Raw genomic sequence first — 26,142 nt, 5'->3', positions numbered from 1 at the left:
GGGGGGTTGCAATGTGATCATTGAGAGTTGGTGGCTAATGGTACTTTCTCCATTAGTACTTTCTCCATGGTACTTTTTACCCAGTAAAATTATTTTCAAAAAGAGCAGCAGCCTTCCGTGTAGATGAACAGCAATTCAGGTATGTGGTAGTGGTGGTAGTGGTGGTAGTGCTGGTGGTGGTGGAGGGGGGGAGGGGGTGGAGTTGTGGGTTGCAATTAAACTGTATTAAACCCTGAATATGGGAGTAACATGAAACATGGTCAGAAAGGTAAACTTATCCTTTAATATGAAAAAATAAACATTGTTTAAATGCGCTGCTTCTTCCACCCTTATATCAGAGCCAAGCCTTGTCATGGAATTAAAACCCCCGGGTACGTTTCCATACATTGTGTATATTGTCCAGTAAGATATGACAAGTGCATCCTCCTCAGATGCCTTTCTCCTGACTTGGCATTTAAAATATGTTTTAGCAGCACAAATCCGCAGAGCTCTCTGTCCTGTGATCAGAGGTGTGGGGTCACGGCACAAAAATGCAGCCACGTTTAACTCATTCAATATGGATCTGCAGCTACTCACTGATTAAAAAAGGGATGAAATGGTCGGTTTTCCTTTTTTTTTTACATTAAACCCCTTAGCAAAGCTATTGTGAGTGTCCAGTTCACTTCTGCTATTCATTACAGGTATAGAAGCGAAATGCACAGATGGATTACATATATCAGAGCTGTTTTACCTGCTATAGCATTTTTATTTCTGTCTATCCAGTCCTGCGATTTACACTGCTTTCCGGTATAGCACAGGCCTCTCTAGCAAAGGAGGGGACTGTGTTGCTTCACTTTCACTATAGGTCTACTCCCCACAATGACCCTGTGACTGGACAGTGAAAGAAGGAGCAGATTATCTCTGTGTCAGTCTCTCCATCCATGGAAAATCTCTCCAATGGGAATACAGGCAAAAAAAAAAGGCTTTGTACAGAGGGGAAGAGTTAGAATTAAAATTAAATTAAAATGCCTCTTCCTGTCTTCATGAGAACCACACTTACATGTCTTGTAGCAGCATCACAGGAACAGTGAGGAAAAATCGCCCCAATTGGATCACCAGCAGAATTAAGGCGTCATTGACCTTATATGGCTACATGTCTATTTATGGTAAATGACATCAGCACAAGCATCCCACCTACTTGTTTAAATTCAGTTGCGGGGCTGGGAATACCCAGTCCACAGCTGATTGGGTGACACTTCCTCGTTCGGAAGGGGGCTCCGGTTTGGACCAGTGCCTTATCTCTAACCATAAACACAACACCTAATGGCTTTTGGCCAGGGACCTTCAACATCAAAAACAAGAATACAATAAGTGTCCCCATACAACTACAGATTAATATATTACCATGATCTTTGGGTTAGGTCCATTCAAAACTTACATACAGGTGAAACTCGAATAATTAGAATATCGTGCAAAGTTCATTTATTTCACTAATGCAACTTAAAAGGTGAAACTAATATATGAGATAGACTCATTACATGCAAAGCAAGATAATTCAAGCCGTGATTTGTCATAATTGTGATGATTATGGCTTACAGCTCATGAAAACCCCAAGAACCCCAAATCCACAACCTCAAATATCGGACCTCTGAAAAGTACAAGCATGCATATGTACTCAGTACTTGGTTTGGGCCCCTTTTGCAGCACTTACTGCAATTACTTTTGCACGATATTCTAATTATTCGAGTTTCATCTGTACATTTACATACATACATTCCAGGTGCTTCAAAACAAAATGTGTGCAAAGTCTGTTTTTGTTGCCTTTCATAGAGTAAAAAAGTATGTTCCCTGCCAGGATGCTGCAAAGAAGGACTCCTGCTCTCTGTGTGGAAGCAGTGGTCTGTCCAAAGAGGTCAAACACACCCACTGTTGATTCAGAGCTAGAGCTCTCCAATCAGCAAGAAGCATGAGCTTTTCTAATTGCAGGGCTGTAGGACAGCTCAGCAGGGATAGAAATCTGCAGACAGACCAATGCTTCCACACAGAGTAAGGTCACGTCTTTACAGTATGGTGGCAGAGAACAAGCTCTTCTACTCGTCTGACTGTGTAATAAAGAAAACAAACTCTACCAGTGAACGTTCTCACCCCAGGACAACATGCATATATCAGAAAGGATTACCAGGTGAAATAAATGCAAACAAATGCCTGAAAAGAAAAAACGAATGTACCCACCACATCTGAGGACTGATGAGATGCAATATAATACAATTGTTGTTCTTAGGTATGGATGCACTTTAACCCTCAAGTGATAATTCCTTGTCCTACAGGGTGTCTACCAGGGGTCCACGTAAGTTGAATTTTCCTTTAAACTGAGCTCCATGCATATATTAAAGAAAACACAAAATAATGTGGTTATTTCAACATTAAATAACCATCATACTTCAGATCCAACATACGGTATGCAGGGCCGGATTTCCCACAAGGCCAACTGAGGCCCGGCCTCGGGGTGGCATGGAGCAGAGGGGAGGCAGGAGTGTGGAATTCTTATCTCCTGATGCCCGGGACGTGAAGTTCTGGGCGCTGGGCGGGTAGTTTTTTTCTACATTTAGCCCTGCTTCGGGCATGAAACAAAATATCTACCTGGAACTAAGCCAACATAGAGATAGTACAGTTACAGCCTTGACTTGTTAGCACGGAGCTAACCTTCAAATAATTATGTAAACATTTTGAGACCCGATCAGACATATGTTATGACAACGTTCATACTGACAGCAGACTCAACAACGTGCTGCAAAATCCTTCACTGCCCAATCAGCAGGCTGCTGCAGGGAAGGTTAAGGACCTGTCTGTGCTGTCTGGCAGGGTTACCCGGAACTTACCCAACATACAGATAGTACAGTTACAGCCTTGACCATATACTTTATTATGTAAAAATTTTGGGAACCAATCAGATATATGTTCAATAACAATGAATACACTGACAGCAGAGTGATGACTCCTGGGACCAGGCGATCGTGTGCAGTTGGACACAGCGGTTGTCGCACGACCCTATTGATTTCAATGGGGTCACATGTGCACGGCAACACGACACACGACGCATAGCACATGTTTGATTGCACGGACAGAATTGTGCCGAGAAACTGGCGTGACTGGGGTGCCTTTAGAAAATATTGGCACCGCCAGCACAATTGGCGGTGGTGGTTGATTCCGTGACCATGTGGCCATCCGCGTGGTGTCATGCACAATTGCCGCGCAGACACGGACCGCCATAGTGTGAACCTGGCCTCAACAACGTGCCGCTAAATCCTTCACTGTCCAATCAGCAGGCTGCTGCATGGGATGTTGAGGGCCTGGCTGTGAAGTCTAGCAGGGTTACCTGGAACTTACCCAACATACAGATAGTACAGTTACAGCCTCGACCATATGTATGCTTAATTATTATAAAAATGTTGGCAACCAATCGGGTGTATGTCCAATAACACTGAATATACTGACAGCAGAGTGATGACCCAACAACGTGGTGTTGATCCTTCACTGTCCAATCAGCAGGCTGCTGCAGAGGAGGTTGGGGGCCTGGCTGTGCTGTCTGGCAGTGTTACCTGGTACTAACTCAACATACAGATCCTGTAAGAGGTAAAACAGTTCTCATAAACATTCTTTGCCTGTATATTTAGCCGTTAGCTTTAGCACAGTGACATCCTTGATCCCATACTGAGCAAACCTCCAAAGAATTATGTAAACATATTTGAGACGGTGAACCTACCCACTGAGCCGACACATAAAAACACAGCTATTCATTTAAAAGTAATTCAGTTTCCCAGCACCGTGAAGCCATAGCGCTGAGCGTGGACCCCTCTATCTTTTATAACACAGCGCTGTGTTTTTTTTGTTTTGTTTTGTTTGTGAACAAACAGTTAAGTTCGATTCTATGCATAATAAATCTGCTTATTGTAACTCGGGTCATCTAAGAGCAGGGAGCGTCGACGGAGATACACGGAATTGCGGTATCTGAGATAAACGGCGATAGCTCGGAGCCGAGAGCGCTCCCCTTCCATTGTGCGCATTCCAACACAACAAATGTTATGTTTTACAGAACCTGACACACGTTATTTAAATGCAAATTGATGCTGTGTATTTATATATTTAATATTTCATTTGGCACTTTCAAAGGCTTCTGAAGGTTAAAAAGAATCCCACTTCTGAGTGTGTAAAATGTAATGATTAAAAGAACAACTTGTAATTGTTTCGAGGAAGTTTTTCTGAAACCCTTTGATGTTCCGATTAATGTTTCGGATGTAAATAATTTGATATGAACGCCTGTTTGCTTAAATTCTCGGGCTTTAGAATATTTCCCCCCCCCCTTTTTACAGCAGTCGGTGAGGTTGCCTTAGCAAAAAAAAAAAGACATATTTCATCTCAGTGTGCATGCACAGCTGTAAAACCTCCAAGAAAATGTGTAAAATCGTAAAATATTCTGTGAAATCTACAAAGGGGTAATCAAAGTTTCGTCAAGGCACAACTAGGAGTTGTCTTGGTTGACAATAGCCGATATTAACATAAGGGACTGGAGTGCTAACCGCTGCATGTTCATACTTGAGGAAGGGGGGGGGGTTTGTGTTCTGTAAAGAGAACCTGTTACTGCTGGGCTTACGCAAGAATTTGAATTTCCTCCTTAAGGCATTATAATAGTGAAGGCTAACATTGAAAAATGCATATATACACCCCTTGTTTGCTTTTTTTTTACAGAATCCAACTTTATTTAGTATTAAAAAAAACATAAATAATAAGTAATTCAAACAACAAACACATTATATATCAAGTATATCCAAGAGCCCACCCCCATAAGCAACAAGCATAAATAATAATTAATGCAAACAACAAGCAACCCCCCACCCCCATATGCAGAAGACTGTGTCCCATGGATCAGTGCAGTGATAACAACAATCTGATACTCAAGTAACAAAGGCTATATTAACCTTCCACATAAGCAATGTGGCAGTGCAACATAAAATGGCAATAAAGACACTTGGGGCAGTCCACGGGGACTTCATGGCCCCAAACCATCTATGTAGACCACATGGGCAATTGCAAGGTAATGGGCGAATAGCAGGCATGATCTTAGGCTCACGTCAGAGCTTTATAATCTCTGACGTGAGCCTAAGATCATGTGTGTAGATAACTGATTAGCTACACTTACACAGAATAGCAATTTTTATTTTAGTTAATGATTTTGAATTATTATTGCTGTGTTAAAGAAGTATTAAATGGTCAAATGTTTTTTTTTTAATAATGAATCCAGATCAATGAAAAATACACTGCCTGGCCCCAAAAAAAAGTCACCGCCTGGAGTTCGGCAGCAGAGGCACCACAAGGGGGGTGCGTCCCACACCGGGTGACACCATTAGAGGAGGTGACACCAAAATCACTGACACATATTTTGGTGTCGCCCCTTCTAAAAAGTTAGCCACTCGGCCATGGACCTAGAGCTCGACAGCTGCACAAGAGAGGAAGGGACCCGGCGGCATACCTTATCCCACCAAATGAATGCACCCTCCTCACTTCGCCTGCTTCAGTTAGTTAGGTCTATGTTCAGCAACGCATGTCCCCAAAAAAGAAGGTCAGCTGCCTACCTGAATATACTGAATAACCAGGTTTTTCCATTAATAGATTTTTTTCTTCCCTGATGGCACATTGGGCATATTCCAATATGAGAATACTAGGATTCTTCGGGCTCAAATCTAGAAAGAATTGATTCAGGGAGCATGAGACATCATTTTCACACATGGGCTGGCCACCACAGAGTCCAGAACTTAGCCCCATGGAGAATATTTGGGATGTGCGGGAGAAGACTTTACTCAGTGCTCCGACTCTCCCTTCATCACTACAAGATCTCGGTGAAAAAATAACGCGTATCGAAACAATGTCTCACAAATGTGTGCCGTAATCAAAGCTAAAGGTACTCCAACAAAATTTTAGAGTGTGTGACTTTTTTTGGGCAAGGCGCAGTGCAAAGTATTCCCTTAAAATTTTGCCCAAGCACTTACAGATATTGTTTTTCTAAACAGCTGACTCCAAGTCTCTTGGCTCAGCTTCCCTAAACTCCCTGTCCAGTACAAGATCACATGGGAGAGCACACATTCCAGCAGCTGTTTATCCAGTAGCTTGGAGAAAGACAACAGAGTGGGGAGAAGAGGGATACTTTGCCTTGCTGTGTCTGTGTGTTTGTGGAGACACACCCAGCTTACTAGCACACACAAGGGTGGCTCTATCGGAACCTGCAAGGGGAATGAGTCACCCTAAAACAGGATATCACGGCCAGTGCTCAGGGGACCAACTGATTCTGCAGGAAGTTAAAACTTCTAAACATGAAGGAGCAGCATTCATTGTAAGTGATTCCATCAGCATTTGTAGTAGCGTAAACAATGGGACAAGGAGAAAGACAGGAATCTTTAGGGAAGAGATGGTTTACATCATTGGGCTATCACTATAGGATTACCAGTTAAAATCAACTGAAAGAGGTAAAAGACAATACAAATAAACATATTTATAGGTAGGTAATAGTGCTGGTATAAGTTTCAAAACTTTATATTGAGCAATAGTTTGTGTTAATTCCTTTCTGAAAATATACCAACAGACTATTTCAGACAAGTTCTTCATTAAGAGGCCCATTGCACTGCAAATTCACATTTTGCCTAAGGCAAAGTCTTTATTAAAGCTGAACTACTTCCAGCTTTACCTTGCACAGACTCCTCTCCTGTACTGAGATTGCTTATTGTGATTTCATTGCACACTGTGAGCTTCTAACAGCGTGCATTAGAGGCTGCAGCAAGTCAGACAGAGCCAACCTGATTTCCTGGCTGGAGGACTCCAGCATCTTCTAGTACTTTCCATCCCATCCTGCCTGTCCCTTGACTGCCCCTTTCATTCATTAGATTTTAGCTCTTTCAATCATGGAGGCTCATTATCATGTGCAGATATACCTAGGGCAGTTTGCACACAAATGCACCCTGCCTAGGACTGCCCGCTCCTCCAGACTGACACCCACTCATCAAGAAGTTTTAACATTCACATAATTCATCCCATGTGCCAGCTCACTACTCACATCACGTCAATTAGAAGGAGTAGAGAGGCAGCAGGCTGTGATGTTTTCAGGAAGCTATGTACAGCACCCTGCCGGCCCCTCCTACCAGTGTGATCTGTCTACATTGCAGAGACCCAGTGACAATATCGCTATGTGTACAACAAGGTATGTAATGAAACTGGAAAGGTTTTGTTTAAAAATTTCAGTAGAAACATGATTAAGGGGGACGGAAAGGAGAACCCCGACACGGCAAATATAAGCAGATTAAACTTCAGCTTTAGGTTATTATTCAGGTAAAGAGCAGCATTATATAGCATGAGACAATAGACTCCAGAGTAGCAATAACAGGTGAGAAAAAGTGCAGCTCTGTATGATCTCCTAATCCATCCCCGCTATCAGAAGAGCAGTGAAGTTAAAAAACCATGGGCAGTACTGTATTTACTTCAAAGCAAAATGAATGGTTCTACATGACAGATCTCAGTATATCAATATGCTTACAGGGTAGAAGAGATCAGACTAATCAATGCAGGTGCAACCATAGGCTGTTCCCGAAATAAATAACAAACATGAAACACAAATGTGAGCCTGAAATGAGGGAAAATACATTATTCACTTTACAGCATTAGGTGTATTGGAGGTATTACAGTTTTGTCTAGACAAGGGCTCGTTCATGACATCATGGTAAAAGCACGAATCTATGTGTATAGTGCACGCTAATGCATAGCATCATACCACCTGCTAGGTGCGCTGGTGGTTGGCATTGCCATTGATTCTCAATGGGGCCACAACGCCCCCCCTGGCAGCTGTTATTGCGGTGAGAAAAAAGTAGTGCACACAACAAAAAACCACCCAATGGGAGGTGCGTCAGGGTGCCATTGAGAGTCAATGACTGCCATTGAGAACCAATGGCAATGCAAAGTACTGTGCAATAGTAGCATTTGCTAAACTCATGGCTCTTATGCGTTTACCATAACGCTATAGTGAGAAAAGATTTACAGGGTCCAGGCGCACAAAACTGGTATTCAGAGGTCATGCAGATGCTTCTTGTATGCCTTGTGGAGTCTGGTGATGAGATCTCTGCACGTGAGTTCCAAACTCCACCCACTTACTGTATTCCATTGTAGTCCACTTACTCCCATTATTGACCTACCTGTTAAGGAGGAGGAGCGAAACTACTTTGCCCTGCTTTACAGACTATGATGGGGATCAGAGCAGGAAAACGCCTCTACTCAAGAGGTCTTCCATATAAAACTGTGAATGATTGAACTGATATTTAGTTTAGATATTTAGTTGTTGGTTATTTTACCCATTAACAAAAGGGCCCCTTGAAGGGACCCTGTCGCTATACAAAAAAATATTAAAAAAACAACTCAGCTATACCTTTAAAAGAAGACAGGATGTAATCACCATTCATGCTGTCCATGCCGGTGAACTTCTCTCCAATGTGGAGAAATCTTCTAAAACTGACACACTTCTGAGAGTCTCAGTCTCCATGGTTCCCTGCAGTTCTTACGGGATCTTCCCTTTGATCTCCACCTATTGCAGGATACAGTAGTGATGTGGAGGTCAGCGGGAGGTATTTCCAAATAAATATATTGGAATTTCATTTGAATCCATGTACAGTAGATTGCAAGACATAGGCAGCTGATGTTACATCACCCTCCCACCTCTTAAGCCCTCCTATTAGTTCTTTAATTGTATGTGCCCCATTCACTAGTAAGGGGCTTAAAGAGAAGAGAGCCCAGCTCAACTATTAGTCAACATTTCCAGAAATCTGGATCGATGATTAATTCTGACTTTTTTCACTGAAACCTCTGCGTATGCATTTTTTTCTAATTTGCTCAGTCTGAATTGTCCCTCTTAACAGGTTTACTTTTTTTTTTTAAATGACAAATGAATTATTTGAAATGAGGCTTGCATTGTCAGTAACTTAGGACTTCCAAAAATATTTTAATTCTCTTAGATACACAGAGTTGTGTCACCTAAATGTTTATTATGCTGGTGAGATCCTATGCCCAAGTCCCCCAGTCTGCATACCAGCCATGGTTATTGCCGGGAGATCCCACTCTCTCTTTTTTTCTTTTTAAAGAATGTGACAGGGAGAGTGGACAAGTCACACCCCTGTTTTATGTGAACATCAATAGAGCTGGGAACCATGCTATGGAGATAGCAGCTGACTTCCAGATTTTGCCTACAACCCTACAACTACCTAGCACACTTACAACTCAGCATGAGATCCCTTGTATTTGTTTCCTTGACACACAGGATTAAGCCAAGTCCTTCTTTCCATCTGAACTCAGTCAACACATATGCTTCAGTATGAGTGTATGTTGTCATCTGTGATACTATTACATTATCTGTGCTTGTGTACTGGCCCAATGCTTTTATTGTCAATGGTTAGGACAGAGAAACATCACCAGATGCAGACTTGTACTGCAGGCCTGATGGCATGAATACAGTAGAGAGACGCTAATGTAGATAGCTCCTGCACAGGTGAACAGGTTCAAAGGCACCATGTCTGGTGACAAAGATTTGTGTGACCTGTCCACAAACCCAGGATGATACCAAACATATTTATAATGAAAAGGGCAATTTTTACAGTTCTCCATACAACACCAGTGACTGGGTAAGTGCTTGGAACTCTTGCTCCCCCCTCCCCTCCCTCCCATTAGTAATCAAAGTAAACATTATCTAAAGAGTTTTTAACAGTGTTCACATTATGCTGCTGGGATACAAAGATTAACCAATTTACAATAATACAATACATTGTCCTAGCTTTACTATCCTTGGTGTCAAATAGCTAAATGCAAGACCTGAAAGGAAGGAACCGTTATGAAATAAAATATCAAATAATTCCGCCCAGAACATAGAGCATTTCAGGTGGGCCCCATTATCTCTCTCCATTGCGGGTCAGTATAAAACACATAAAGCAGAAAGAATGAATGTAATTTAGTCTTCATGTGACAGAGCAGTGAAAGGACCAGCATTCACTTACAGGTGACATACAGTATGTTGCATGGGGGGTTCCATTTCAATAACTGGTTAATAGATTATAAAATAATAAATAGTTTTGCTGGTCATTTCTTTTAGCTGTACTGTTGTAAATATGTAGGCTGTCATCGGTGACCTCTCCTTCTACATGTGCTAATTGCCTGGCTGTCATGCTGGTCACATGACCTAGAATGTAGATTCGAAGTTCTGGCTTCACTGCATGCTTGTTTCTGATAAACGACTTAGAAATGATTGAAGCCAGATACAGCCAGACACCCAACTTTTTTAGACTGAGGTCTGCAATGGCAGCCTCTCCATTTCTGTCAGTACAGGTTTTGTTTAAAGCCCAACTAAACCTTCAATTAGCTTAAATCAACTAAATATATTTTAGGGTGATAATAGCAAAAGCTGTGCAAGTTGTTAAAGTTTGTTTTCTTTAGAAAGCAGCCACAGCCTTAGGCCCCTTTCACTTGGGGGGATCCAAACGGTCCCCCTGTCAGTTTTTCAGGCGTACCCGATCAGATGCCCCATACTAATCTATTGACAGCCGGGTCTAAACGGCCGGGTTTCTGTTTACATCTGTTTACCCTCGACTCCAGTCAGGTCTGGAAAAACAAACAGAGCAGAGTTCTGTTTCGCCAGACCTGATCGTGCCGGACCGGGGGTAATCTGATGTAAACTGACACATTGAGAGGTCCATTTACATCCGACCCCCCATAGACCGACATGGGGTCCAGCAGTTCTTTCTTCCATTACAAAACAGACATGGATGTCACAGTGGTGACATCCAAATCATACTGATCCGATCAGGAGGGGATCCATGCATAGATCCCCTCCTGATCAGCCCCTGTGAAATCAGCCATAGTAGAAAAGCCTGTTCCCTTTCAGGATGCTATAGATTAGAATCCTTGCACTCTGTGTGGAAGCAGTAGTCTCTTTGTAGAGGTCCAACGCACCTCCTAAGTCAGAACTAGAACTTTCCAAACAGCAGGGAGCACATGATGTTTGCTAATTGCAGAGCTTTAAGTCTGCAGGGGGAGTGTTGAACCTCTGCAGAGAGACCACTGCTTCTACAAAGAGAGCAATGGTGTGTCTATTCAGCATGCTGGCAGGGGACAGACTTTTATTTTTACGCAAGCTTTGGGTACTTTCTACAGAAAACAAACAGTAAGACTTTGCACACATTTTGTTTCCATACACATGAATTTTAGCTGGTTTTAAACTGAAAGTTTATAACCATAAAATCCTTTAAAATAAGCCGTATAAGCATATAATGTTTGTATCACTATGAAAAGAACAGTAAGTGATGTTTACCTTTGCTGTACACAATGCAGTTGTTCTTGCTATCCTCTACTCCTTGCCAAGTCACATCCAGCAGCCATTTAGGACCATCTGTCAGCATCAGTGGCACAGGGGTCTTTGTTTTCTGCAGGAAACCACATACAAGAAAAGAGGGGTGAAGGAATGTTTTTCATTAATAGACATTTTACATAATCAGGTGTTTCACTTTCATCTGTATGAGAACCACTGTAATACTCAGAAGATCTCATGTTATTTTCAAATGGCAATTTAAGATTTAATCGATGTGCATGGTTTCTGGAGGAGGCTACAGGTCACAACTCTTCCACCAGAAGTTTTAATCTGATTGGTGGCTTTGGGTTAACATCTCTAGCTGTTAGTAAGAACATGTTGATTCATAAAGCCCTGTGAAGCTTTGGCAATCTAGTCTAAGCCCTACACCCATTCCACAAAGATACTCTTTCATAGACTTCGGCAGCAAGACCTTCAGTCTCTAGTTCCTGTTTCTTTCTAATCTCACTGTAGAGACTCTCAACCTGATGTATCCTACCATCATCTTTAGTGCTGGAGTACAGTCTCATTCAAGTCTAATGGCAGCCAGCACAGGAAAAGATTTCCGGGAGAAGTTAGTAATCATCTGGGTGGGTCAGTGGTGGTGGTGGTGGAGTGAGGGGCTCTAGGTGGGCTAACAGGCTTGTAATCTAAATTAAGCTTTGAGAAAGGCTAATACCAAGTCAAATTCAGGTAATAACACCGCTTACATTTAGAAAAAATACATTTTATGATTTATTAATGAATATAGAACTGCAATAATCTGTCTTGAATTCAGTTTTAACTATGTATTGTCTACGATTAGCATTTTAAAAAGTTCAATGGGGGGGGGGGGAGCATGTTCCGGCTTTTTCACCAATCTGAATAGCTAAATTATTATCAAGGATATTTCCAAAAGATACTGTATCAGATCTCAAAGATATGTGAGATCCCTGGCGGTCAGGGATTACAAAGAGAATGCAGATGACTTTGAGAGCAGAGATCCATGTTTGCAAGTGAACTTTAGCTACATTGTACTTCATTATCAATAAGATCTCACTATTTCCTGAAACAGACAGGAAAGAATTCAGGGAATCGGTATCCATTTCAAAACCTTATCCGCCGTAACATTTATTTTCTAGTAGGAAATTATTCTGAATGAATAATGTAATTTTCCCCTTTCTATCTTCTCCGTGTGATGATGTACAGTTTTACTGCCGCTGAAATAATAATATTGTTAATGTTTCAATATGAAGTCTCCAGAGGCAGAGCGAATACATTTCAAAGCAAGGGAGTTAAGGCATGACACCTCTTGTCCTTTGAGGTTTAATAAAATATAAAGATCAATTTTTATTTCAGCCGAGGATTTATTTTTATATGTAACAAGGGATTGGTTTTACATCCCGTTATTGAATGATGTTATAACATTGTAGTAATGTACAAATAGGAGACAGTTCATAGCAAAATGGTGTTTATTTTCCACTTAAAGTCTAATGAAAGTGAAAGCATCTTATTGTTTATATTAAGTTTAGAGGGCGACTCGAGCCAAATATATATATTTATAGCTAAAAAGGAATATATAAAAAAGTTTTACCTGCCAAATGAATGCCAAAGTATTGTCTTGTGTTTCACCCATCCCTTCTAGGCTATGTATAGTATAACTAGAACAATAACACTTTTTAGAGCTTGCAGGTCTCCATACTTTCTGTCACTGCTCCGCCTTCCACCTGCCAACTAACACCTCTATATTGTTGAAGTCCAGCCTGAGCTCTATCTCCTGTAAACTACTGTAAACTCACCATAGGACCTATTCCTCCCACCCATCAGACTAAAGAGCTAGCAAGGCTGAACTAAACATATATTACACTGAGGTAAACCAAGGAAATACATTCACTTTGCAAAGATAATGTTAGCTTAGCCTAGTGAATAAAGTGAAGTCTACTTCGATCATTCAATCATGTGCAGAAGAAATGTGTGTATTGGTAGTTCTCCAATGTAATGACCAATCACGTCAAAGTGTTCATTGATCATATAAGGTGACGTCAATTTAAGCGCCTCTTTTAAATGCTCTCTTCCATACAAAATTGACATTTCAATTTCTGGCGGCATCAGTGATTTAAACCACCCACTGCATCATTTGTGTTTCTGCGCCTCTTACTCTCCATTACCATCCCTGAGCTTTGGAAAAAACAGCATTTTCATTCAACTTGTAAGGAAGCATGCAAAACTACAATCAGTTTTGGAAGGCTCCTCTTTAATGACATTCTGGGTCAGAGAACCAGCATGATATCCAGGCAGCTAGCACATTTAGAAGGAGAGGTCACCAATGACAGCCTACAGTTCCATCGAACATTGACATTTCAATTTTTGAGGGCATTTTTGAGTTGAGCCACCCAATGGCATCCAATGTCAATTATTGCCTCCAATGGTGCTATTTTCAGCACTGTGTTTCTGCCCCTCCTACCTTCAGTTGCAGTCCTTGAACTTTAAAGAAAGCTGTGTTTTCATTTAACTTGCCAGGAAGCATGCAAAACTTTAAAATCAGCTTTGGGAGGAGCCATTCTTTAATTCTGCAAAAACTGCTAGTAAGGTTAAAAGTAAGATCTGCTTTTATGCACATACAAAAACACAATTTAATTCTGTTATGTATATGTAAAAACACCATTTAGTACTTCAATTGTGTTTTATTCTATCTTTCTGTAACCACCCGTAGGATAAGACTGTGAAAGGGCTAGCACTGAGAAAGTCAGGGTAATGTTGCTATGTGCAGTGCTGACATTCATACAATGTGAACATACTTATAGGAAGGAGAGGCACGGCAGTGGCTTCATCAGTAACTTCCACAAATCCAAAAATCAAAGGATGTATTCCTCACTTTAGTAGAGGGGTCAGAGCCATGCAAACCATTTCTTTCTGCTCCAAAGCCAACTGAATCTCCAGAACTGCTGGTTTATACTACAAATAAAGCCTAATATTTTATAGCGGTCTTTCTCAACCAAGGTTCAATGAAGTCCTAAGGTTGCTCAAGGCATTGCTAAGGGTTCTTTGAGCATTCAGTAATTTCTCCCTCCCAGATAATATACCACTGACACCAATCATCTCTTCAGCTTTTTGTAAAGGGGGCATTTTTCCAACTCACCACCGATATAAAGGGCACTGTAACTATTAACCACTACTGTAAGGATCATTCTTCTTACTGACCACTAATGTAAAGATCATTCTTCTCACTGACTACTAATGTAAGAATCATTCTTCTCACTGACCAGTAATGTAAGGATCATTCTTCTCACTGACTACTAATGTAAGAATCATTCTTCTCACTGACCACTAATGTAAGGATCATTCTTCTCACTGACCAGTAATGTAAGGTTCATTCTTCTCACTGACTACTAATGTAGGAATCATTCTTCTCACTGACCACTAATGTAAAGATCATTCTTCTTACTGACCACTAATGTAAAGATCATTCTTCTCACTGACTACCAATGTAAGAATCATTCTTCTCACTGACCAGTGAACTGTAAGGATCATTCTTCTTACTGACCAGTATTGTAAGGCTCATTCTTCTCACTGACCATTAATGTAAGGCTCATTCTTCTCACTGATCACTAATGTAAGGATCATTCTTCTCACTGACCACTAATGTAAGGATCTTTCTTCTCAATGGCTACTAATGGAAGGAACATTCTTCTCACTGAGCACTACTGTAAGGCTCATTTTGCTCACTGACCACTAATGTAAGGCTCATTCTTCTCACTGACCAGTGAACTGTAAGGATCATTCTTCTTACTGACCAGTATTGTAAGGCTCATTCTTCTCACTGACCAGTGAACTGTAAGGATCATTCTTCTTACTGACCAGTATTGTAAGGCTCATTCTTCTCACTGACCAGTGAACTGTAAGGATCATTCTTCTTACTGACCAGTATTGTAAGGCTCATTCTTCTCACTGACCAGTGAACTGTAAGGATCATTCTTCTTACTGACCAGTATTGTAAGGCTCATTCTTCTCACTGACCAGTGAACTGTAAGGATCATTCTTCTTACTGACCAGTATTGTAAGGCTCATTCTTCTCACTGACCAGTGAACTGTAAGGATCATTCTTCTTACTGACCAGTATTGTAAGGCTCATTCTTCTCACTGACCAGTGAACTGTAAGGATCATTCTTCTTACTGACCAGTATTGTAAGGCTCATTCTTCTCACTGACCACTAATGTAAGGATCATTCTTCTAACTGACTACTAATGTAAGGATCATTCTTTCCACTGACCACTAATGTAAAGATCATTCTTCTCACTGACCACTAAAGTAAGGATCATTCTTCTCACTAACCACTAAAGTAAGGATCATTCTTCTCACTGACCACTAATGTAAGGATCATTCTTCTCACTGACCACTAATGTAAAGATCATTCTTTCCACTGACCACTAATGCTAGAAGTATTTTTCCCAATGACCGCAAGTGTAATGGAGCCCTTCTCCACTAATCAAATATGTTAGGGGGTTCTCCCACTGATCACCAATCTTAGGAGGCTCCGTTTTCCTTGACCACCAATCTAAGAGAGTATTTTACTTTCCACCAATGAAAGGGGGCACTATACTAAACGCCAGTGTATATAAGCACGTTACTGAGCACTCCAATTTTCACAGTCTGCATTTCTTTTCTGGCCATTATTTATTTATTTAATAATATATTAATGTATTATTGGTTTACATTGTTTTTAAATCAACACTTTACATCTAAACATAACCGGTTATGATGAGGTGGGCAAAAGGAAACAAAAAAAGCCTTTTGGCCCACCTCATCATAACCTGTTATGTTTAGATGTAAACTATAAAGGTTATACCTTAACAAGTATGTATTGTATTTCAAACTTATTTTTAACTGTTTGCCAGGGGTCAGCTATACGTAGACTGCAGTTCCCTTCCTAACCATCCAGTGCCATTGTGAATTCACTACAAAGGAAGAGTGCATTGTTCGACTGCCTAGTTTAACTGCATTTAGTAAATATTTGATAGTCAACACACTGCTCCTGCTAAAAGAGTTCCTTATGAATGAGTTAATTGCATTGTCTTGAGAACAGAGTAAGGCCTAGCTTGTATGCTGTGCTATTTTTCCACCATAAAAGCTGGAGAATTCCACCTCTGTTAGCATAATACAGCGGCCAATGGAGAGTGCGTGATCTCATACTTATTTCCATCACAGTGGGTCATGGAGCAATTTGAATATTTGGATTGTATAAAGATTATCACAGTGGTGTTGTCATCAAAGGCAGCCTTACAGACGTTGTGCATAAATCATTTAAAAAAAAAATAGAATAATGAGAGAAATACTGTACTGAAAAGCATAAATGTTCACATTGTCAAAAGAATCCCAGTTACTGGGTATCCATTCAAAGGAAAATGACGGTGAAAAAAATCAATTTCCATTAAAAACATATGCATATAAAAGTACAAAAATAGTGCTTGAGAAAACAAGAATGTGACTCTAGTGCACACCGAATACACCGATGCAGCTTTTATTACAGTACAGTACTAGCTAAAATGTCACTTGACTAGGAGACCATTTACAAAGTATCATTTTAAAGTGTACATAAATGTAAATCTTTTTTTAAAAGTTTCGGATAGAGTAGGAAGGGGTAAAACCTCATTAGGTTATTTTTTGCTGTCAGTGAATTGGGGAGGTTTTCCTTCACGTCCTGTTTAGGGGATGTAACAGGAAGTAAGAGGAAATCTCACCATAAATTAGGGGAATTCACTACCAAAGGGAAGGGAATTCTCAGTGTAGACAATTGTCACCAGAATTTTTGTCCCCATAGGAAGATTTCCTCTCATCTCTTGCTTCCCTTTCTTTGTCAGTTTGTCAATCAGCCCCCGGCCACACCTACTGTTGTCAACTGCTTTCTGGATTGACAGCACTGTCCCTGCTGCTGAAAGCCTCCCACTGTACTCCTACTGTAAGCTGCAGTGTCTAAGATTGAGAGCCTGTGAAACACAAATCAGGAATTATCCTTCTCAGTCAAGGAGGGTAAGATTCTTCTTTTGTTATGAGGCTTGTGCATCACATAGTAACTGAATTTGCACTTGTTTAGATTGTCATACAGGAGCCTTTAGTTATACTTTAACTCTTGTCAGCTGATTGTTTCCTTGAATCTATTTCTATTCCATCATTAGAATTACTACAAAGAATGTTAAGGAAGGAAATGGAGAGTGGACATTTCCAGAGAAAATATGAAATAAGTGATATCAGACAGTTAGAAAAAATTAACATGAAAAGTCAATAGTAAATGCAGTCAATGATACAGACTTCCTGCGGACTACAGCAGGAAGGAATGACTGCATGGCTAAGGAAAGCTAAGAAATTGCTAGACTGTAAGTTCCTCTGGGACTGGTCTAATGTTATTCTTAATTTATAAAGGTAAAAATACATTAGATGACCAATCATATGTCCAATTTATAAAGCACTGGTAAGATTATTTTACTCCTATCATGCATGTAGCGAATATAACTTTATTTTTTTGGGAATAAAGATAAAGAATATAAATAGAAAGTCATTGGGTTTATGAAGGGTACATCAGCAGCGTACCAACAAACAAAATGTGTCAGGTCAAATATGAGATCTTCCTTGTGATCTGCTGGACATAGGGGAATATGAAGTCTCTTACATGTTTTGTTCCTCGGTGAGTCTCTCTTAATAATATGAGGAATATGTTATTAATTGTCAGCAGCTGCTTGCATTTGACACAGAGATCCTCATTTGTTCCTCTGGGTAGAAGTCCCCTCGGGCGAGGTTTCCGGCTGTTGGAAAGTAAATGGCACTTGGCTGCTTTGAAATTGGTAGTGAGTTATTTGGGACAATTGTCTTCCCTGTAACACAACCTCATTTAATAAGCTGAGGATCAGACACGAATAAGCACGGTGAACAGATATAGTACGGCTTCGTCATGACAGGAAGGAATGCTGGCGATTCACATCATTGCAGCTATTGAGGAGTATAACAATTTCAACAAAAGCACTATGGATAAATGGTTATCAGTGGTTATATTGCTTTACAACACTTAGGTTCTGGGTTCATTTCCTACCAAGAGCACTACAGCCAAACAAACACACAAAGCTCATAATCCATGCAGATGCTCTGCTTTAATTGAGTTGATGGGATCTTTCTAAGTATGCTGGCTTCAGGTGCTCCATCTTACTCCCACAGCCCAAAAAATATAATGGTAGGATAAAGGACTCTCCGATAAGCTGGTTCTGGGGTGCAGCTGTCTACATGACAAGGGTGGGAAGATTATATTGTAAGTATTTTGTAAGACATAAAATAAGTAAAACCAGCAGAGAATTATAGTATGTACAGCTACCCAGGACTTTTGACTCCAACAGAGCAGGGCCCATAGAGATCCTTTAAAAACAAAATACTAATTGATGGTGGTGATTCCGAAAAGGAGGCTGTGTAAGTTAGCTTATTGTAATACATCATATATTAACTAAAGCCTTTTTATTTGATAAACTTAAAATTCAGGAGAGAGAGTGTAAGGATGCAGGACACCCAAAAGCACCAAAAATGGAGGACAGGTTATTCTGAAATAGTAGCAACAACAGTTTCTAAGGGAGCATCCTCCAAAAATAAATACCGATAGACATAGGGCAGCCAGATAAATCTATGACCCTGCACAAGCAGCCTTAGTCTTTCTCATGCACCAACTGGCTTATGTTCCATTGAAGGCTACCTGTTCTGTGGACCATGAATCCTTCTTACAATGTTAAGACGGCAGCTTCTACCCGGCTCCTGTGTGACACATTCAGCAAGAAGATCCCTACTCCAACCCAGCTTCTATCTGGTATCCACTCCAGCAAACGGTTTAGTGACCAGGGCCCTCAGCACATGGCACATGTTGAGGCCAGGCCCGGAAAGCAATCAACCCACCAGGCTTAAACTGGGTACACAGGGATTGAAATACAATCTGCGGGTAACTCTATCTCCTTGAGAAAAGCCGATCTAATGACATGTCAACAAAAGTAAATCTGGTAAAAGGGACATGCTGAAAATTTGTCGGGCAAACACTGCTTGCAGCCAATACAGAAGGAGATTTGTCCATCCACACTAATCTTTTAGATTTTTTTGTTGTTCAGCCTCGCAGGCTGAAACAAAATATCCCTCCATGTATTCCCAGCTTTATGGAAGATCTGCATAACAGAGAAAACTAGATGCTCAGGCTGTTTATAGCCCAGCAGTAAACATACCTAATTTATTAGGTACACAACTACATAAAGCAGGTGGCTACATAATGCTATAGCAGGATGATGTATTTCCTAGCGTTTAAGTTCTTTTGCAGTGAATACTAGATATTTTTGTTTGGTTCAAAATCAGTAACTGATTTATGGACTATAAATTGAGTAAGGTGCCATTTTTGCTTCTTGAAAGTCAAAATACCTTCAATCTGTACCCTTTATGAAAGCAGATCCAAACTGCTGCATATACGGAGAACACCGCCTAATGCACAGAGTGAGGGTTTTAATAGTCAAACCTAGGCAGGTATTTAAAGTGTATCAAAACCAAACAAAAATGTAATACTGTATATTGCACCTTACTAGTCCTTAGATGTGATTAGTTTTTGTTTACTTTCAGGCTTTTTAAATTTACTTTTACCTGGTGAGCTGGCCAGTAACACATTACCTGCCCCACAGTGACAACACTCGCTGACTGTACTGTATGTCTGGAGGAGAAGCCTTATCAACCTAGAACAGGAAGTGTGTTAATACTACAGAGGCTTTACATACTGTGGGAAACACGTACATCTTAGCCATGCCCATGGCTTATAAAAGAACACAGATTAATGTACATAGGATTCAGACTCAGAGGCAAGGCACATGCAGAACATGTTCAGGTACTAAGGGAAAACTGGCTAGCATTTCAGATCAGTCTTAAATTATTGAGAGATCAGCCTGAAGTGCATTATCATTAAATATAAAAAAAAAAGAAGAGTCAAAGATGCCTTAGAAATTCTTGAGCTGACCAAAGACATAAGATTGCATACCCCTACTGCCACATTATCTTTTTTATGGTCATAATATTAACATACACACTTTGATTGCATGGAGATGTTTGTGAAGTGATAAAAGCATCCCCTAATCACAACAAGAGATAACAATGGTTACCCAAAAAGATCCAAATAGATCCTTATATATTATGAGCTCATGAGAAACTCTCTTATTAGTTGATACCATTCTCTGACCAAACTCTGACCTTGCTTTCTGGCCAGCCCCTAAATAGCTTCTTGAACTGATCATGTCCTTCAAAATTAACTTTACAAAACTTAAAAAATACCCTTTACACATAGTTATATAACATATACAACTACTAGCAAATCATGAAGATAGCCAATAAATACAATAAACAGAAGTAATTTCAAAATGTATTTAAAAACCTCACCCCTGTTGTCCTGAGACTAGCAGTCAAGGCTTGCTTCCACATGGGTTCAATGAGACCTTCATTATTAGAAGTCACATGTACTCCTGCTATCAATCACTATACACAATCCCTGTGATTAACAAAAAACTGTCACTCTGGCTGTAGGCTCTCCACTAAACTTGTAAGTTACTGTAATCTCTTTTTAGCAACTAAAACTGAAGATAGTATGTGACACTGCACTCTCAATGTGCAGGGGTGTAGCTTGAGGCCGTGTGGGAGAGGGGGGTTAGTGCTAGGAGTGCGGCTTAGCACAAAACAGGGGGGAGGCATTAGGAGTAATGCATTAGGCAAGTTATCTCTGGAAAACAGATTTAAGTCCTTATGACAACTGTTGTCATGGTATAAATGGCAAAACTCCTTCACTGGGTGGAGAAGCCTTGTAAAAAGATAAGTCTCTTTAAAGCTGCATACTCATTTCTGGATGGACTCCGTTTTTATTGGTCATATACTGTGTACATTAGGTGAACTCTAATGGGTTTCATCACATGCTGACCCTTTAAACTCTCTACGACTGCAAAAGGGAACTGGTTCTATGGTCATGACAGTCCTCACACAAGTGCATAAAAAGTTGTTGTGCTCTCCCTGGATAATACAGTGAAACCTGTTGTGTTTGGACAAAACTATTAACAGTCTTTGAAATTAAAGGCAGTCGTTGCTCTGACCAGGCCAGATAAGAAGTTGTTGTTGGGCAGGGTGCAGGCAGGTGACCAAGGCTTAATGCAGAAGCCTGTTGAATCAGGTCCTCATTAATACAGTGAACCTAAGTCGAAGGAACACACAAAGCCTCCCAGGTCAATGAAGCTGTCAGCAGACACCTTGCAGTACCTGATCTTGTGCTTGACTTTTAACTTTTTTAAATGGCTGTTGGATTCACCTTAAGGCTTTTATAGACATAAGATGACCATTGTCTGTTCTAACTAGTTTAGGCAGTCTGGGATTTTTCAAACTCTCCTTTGTAACAGTTCTCCAGGAAAGAATCTGTTAGAATAGTTAATTTTTTTCACCTGCTGTTTTTGTTTTCACCAAGATAAGCCAAAATTGGGAATGTCCTGCTTTATAAGCATAAACATGCATGATTGAGTGATCTCAGTATGCACTTTTCAGTGCTCAGATTGTACTTACATAACTGACTACCATCTGAAATCTATAAGCAGCATTAACTGAGTTTGTTACCTTCAATGGGACAGGTCTCAGACTTTGCATAATTACTGTCTGGGCCAAAGAGAGTTTATGAAGGTGCAGATGTCCACCTCAACATAAATAATTATTTTCAGATTCAAAACCATCAGCCTCTAACCACAGAATGTCAGTATTAGTCTGCAAAACATAGAAATACCTAACTAACAAAAACAAATCCAAAGCTTCTATCTTTGAAGATGGTTCGGCTTTAAGGCTAATATAGCAGGAAGCAGTGGCGGAACTACCAGGGTCGCAATTAAGGCCTCACGAACTCTAGAGCCGCTTTTTAAAACAATCTAATTTTTTTCCTCTTGGGGGTGGGGGGTGGGCTTCATAGATTCTTGCACTGGGGCCCTAAGGTCACTAGTTACGCCCCTGGCTGGAAGCCAATAAATAATCCCAGTGTCATCTTCTATCACTGCATAATTCTTGGCTGAAATGAACAAACATATGGGGGCAAGAATACTGTTTACTTCGAATTTAGCTGAACCAGAAATAGTAAAAATACTGGTTTTATGATAAAAATGATTCGGTCAGTGGCAGAGACAAAAAATATTAATGGTTTTGCTGCAACTCAGTGAGTTCTCAAGAGCAAGCTTCACAACCCAGAGCAACACTAAATGTGACCTGATTTTTAAAATCACTGTCTTTGTTTTAGTGGAAACGACCAAAGGAACAAAACTTAAAAGAAAGACAAACTTACAAAAAATGAAAATTTGATGAGCCAATAACAAATGCAGTTTTTAAGTCATGAAGTTTTGACATTAACTCTTCAATATAAAATATTCAGAGCAATGTCTGCCATATGCTAGGAGTGTGAACTGTCATTAACACACGCAGGTTTTAAAATCTGCCACAGAAAGTCCAATACTGAGCCTCCTTGCTGAAAGCACATAAGGATTAAACAAAAAAGGCAAAAAAAAAACAGATCCCTTTTCTTTCCAGCCCAATTTTCTTCTTTATATTTTACCTTATCCAATTAATAAGTAACAAGAAACATCCCTCTAAGAAACAACAATGGTGTTTCAGCCCAGCTACTTAATCCTCCTGTCCCATCGCACTCCTGACTGGACAAAAACCCAAATCCAACTGGGTGGGTGCGGTAGTGACAACGCAGAGTCTCTGTTTGCCTGAGGACGGGACCGCATGGTCTCGAAACGTCACTGAGGAGATGTGTGTTATCTCAGTCAATAAACAGCATTGACTTTAATATCATGGAGTGCGAGTGACTACTTTCATCTATCAGCCCAGCTACTGACTAACTGCACAGAGAAGGTAAACATAAAAGGTTTTGGTGGATAGTTTGGTAAATGGGTTGTATTATCTTTTAACATCTATCTCCTGGCAACTCCCACATGCACAATTAAATTAACTTCCCCAGCTAATTACATTTGCTAATGAATTAAACAAATGTCTAAACATATTTACCCAAATCCATGGTCAAGAGTCTTCTTTTTGTTGGATGTGTGACCTTAAAAGTAGAGATGTCCCGATGCCACTTTTTTAAGACCAAGTACAAGTATAAGTACTGGTCCTCATGTACTTGCCGATACCAATTACCAATACTTTTTCTATGGGGCCCTGTGATTTCTAGTTACGCCCCTGATAACATTATACTTCCATTTAACTGATGCATGTTACAGTATATTGCAAAAATGTTTTGTTAAAAGAAATTTGTTTATTTTTATGGCAACCGTTTATAAGAAATAAAAGTAATGAAAGAGACCTTTGTATTTGGTTCTTTTAAATGGCTACCAGTAACCTTACTAGGGCTAGGAAGCCGTCATCGTTTTTAGCATAATTATTGTTTATTCTGATAACTAAAAGGGATATCTAAACCCAGAAGCAAAAATGTAATATATTTCAGTTTACCAATTCTTAGATGTGGTGGATGCATTCGTTTTCTCTTGTTAGGCTTTTTCCCCATTATTTTTTACTTGATGATCACTCCAGTAAGCGTGTAATTTTTCATTTTCCGTTGCCTGACAAAGCCTTCCAGAAAAGTGGCAGTTAGAGGGTTGAGAAAAACCACAGGGGAGTGCACAATGGCCAGCTTGTATTCATTTATGTAAAACCTTTATCCCAAAAGGTAAAAAAAACTGTGTTGTAACTCCTAAAATTTTCATTAACCCTTGCTTGTTTTGGTCTAGGGAGGAAAATAACAAAAAGTTATACTCACCCAATCCTCTGGGCCGTCCAGCTGTGACAGCGCTCCCTCCTGCCTTTCTCCTCCTATGCTGCAGCATCCTTCCCTTCCCACACTGTGTATAGAATGTGATGACTGAAGGACCTTAGGCGCTGCAGCGGAAGCGGAGCAAGGCTGGAAGGGAATGGTCTAGGAGCAAGGCTGCTTGGAGGATTGGGTGAGTATAACTTTTTTTTATTTTCCTCCCTAGAGCACAACAAGCAGTTAACCCTTACAGTTTGGGGGTAGTCCCATTGCAGGGGTTAAAACATTTTTTTGCCCAGAGATCTTTAAAAAGTGTTAGCTGGAATTGGAGATGTATGCACTATAGATCATGATTTAAACTAATAGTGTGTGTGCTATAGTGTGTACTTCATATAGAGTATTAGTTTTAAATCATGATCCAGAGATAGTAACATAATCCATCCGATTCCAAACATGATTTGAACACAGGCCCTTACTTGATGTGCCTGTACAATGGAGGTGCCTCACGAGCTGCCGATAGCTTTTTTTCATCTCATAAGAGGACGACGTCGGCGGCGCTGAACGGCAGAGCGGAGGAGCGTCACTGCTGTGGGCGGAGCTCCAGGTCGCCGGCCAACTACATTAGACCCCACCTGGAGCTCCACCCACAGCAGTGACGTGACGCTCCTCCAGCCTTCCCAGAGGACCCCTGCCACTACGGAAGGTAAGAGCTTTTTTTCCTCTCATGTGAGGACGACGTCGGCGGCGCTGAACGGCAGAGCGGAGGAGCGTCGCGTCACTTGTCAAAATGCCAAGTACTTGTCAAAATGCCCTGTATCGGGCCCGATTCCGATGCTAGCATCAGTATCGGGACATCCCTACATAAAAGTATTACAAAAGGCTTGGCATGTTTTAACTTGATGCAGAGAAAATGGCCAGTACCTTTCTATAACCCCTGACCAGGTCACCGCTCCAAGATCGCTCCCATGAAGGACTACAATCTCACGTTTAGTCTACTATTTTGTATTGTATACATCTCAATACAAATGAGTTAACTAAACATGAGATTTCATGGGAGTGAACTTGGAGCGGTGGCTACTTTACAGCACACACAGGGACCATGGGAAACAAAAATAGCCACCCTCCAGATGGAAGGACAGTGTCAGTACCAATTAGCCAATAGTACCAAGTCAGCATAGTTTTCCTTTAAAATCTGGCAGTAAAAAATACAGTACATTGAACAGAATAATAATAATAATAATAATATTGAATGCTGAAGTTTGTCCGAATGCACACATTATCCGTTGTATCACACACAAACAGCTAAGCATCTTATTTTTAATATTTTATTCTCCTGGAAAGCCACAGTATAGGTGGCTTTTTTTCTCAGTCTATAATTAACTTAGTGTGCCACAGGGCGGTATTAATAACTGCAGATAAAGAACTTTGCCATAACATTTTACTACAAATAGTAAAACAACACACACAAAAAGAGAATGTAATTTAAGCCGAGAAACATATAAAGTGAAATAATCAAGATGAAATGGCCTATCTCGCCTAGAACAGAAATACCCGTTAAAAGATACAGTAGCGGAGGAATATTAGCCAGCTTTGCAGTGATTACCAACCCATGCTCCAAATTCACTATAAAATGAAAATCAATATTTCCACAAGTTCCTGCAACATAAAAGATAACCTTCATTGATTTTTCTAGACTTAGACTTCGATGATAACATCTAATATAAATTTTCAGCCACGAGGATTTGGATCAGAGCTCGAGCGATAAGTCTTGCACATCCTTTAAGAGGTGATTTTTTTTTTTTTTTTTTTTAAAGTGCACATTCATACTATTTATAATTTGCCTTGTATTAAAAAAAATAAAAAATCCAGTCCGAGGCTTTATCAGCCATCTCTTCTAATTTTTATTACTGGGTAGCTAAAGCCAGTTCCAGATAATTTGGGAAT

At 40.3% G+C, this 26,142-nt stretch overlaps 1 protein-coding gene across 2 annotated transcripts in view; it reads right to left on the bottom strand.

Moving 5' to 3' along the window:
* ZFPM2 (zinc finger protein, FOG family member 2) overlaps positions 1–26,142 on the bottom strand; it is a 341,648-nt gene that overhangs the window by 127,675 nt on the left and 187,831 nt on the right. For both annotated transcript variants that reach the window (XM_018570969.1, XM_018570976.1), the window contains exon 5: positions 11,366–11,477. In XM_018570969.1, the coding sequence (XP_018426471.1) occupies positions 11,366–11,477 (112 nt within the window). The remainder of the gene's footprint in view (positions 1–11,365; positions 11,478–26,142) is intronic.

The sequence above is a fragment of the Nanorana parkeri genome, unplaced genomic scaffold, assembly GCF_000935625.1.
Source record: "Nanorana parkeri isolate BGI_ZX_2015 unplaced genomic scaffold, ASM93562v1 scaffold39, whole genome shotgun sequence".
Classification (NCBI taxonomy): domain Eukaryota; kingdom Metazoa; phylum Chordata; class Amphibia; order Anura; family Dicroglossidae; genus Nanorana; species Nanorana parkeri.
The sequence above is the reverse complement of the archived record's forward strand: the minus strand, read 5'-3'. Positions and strand labels throughout refer to the sequence as shown.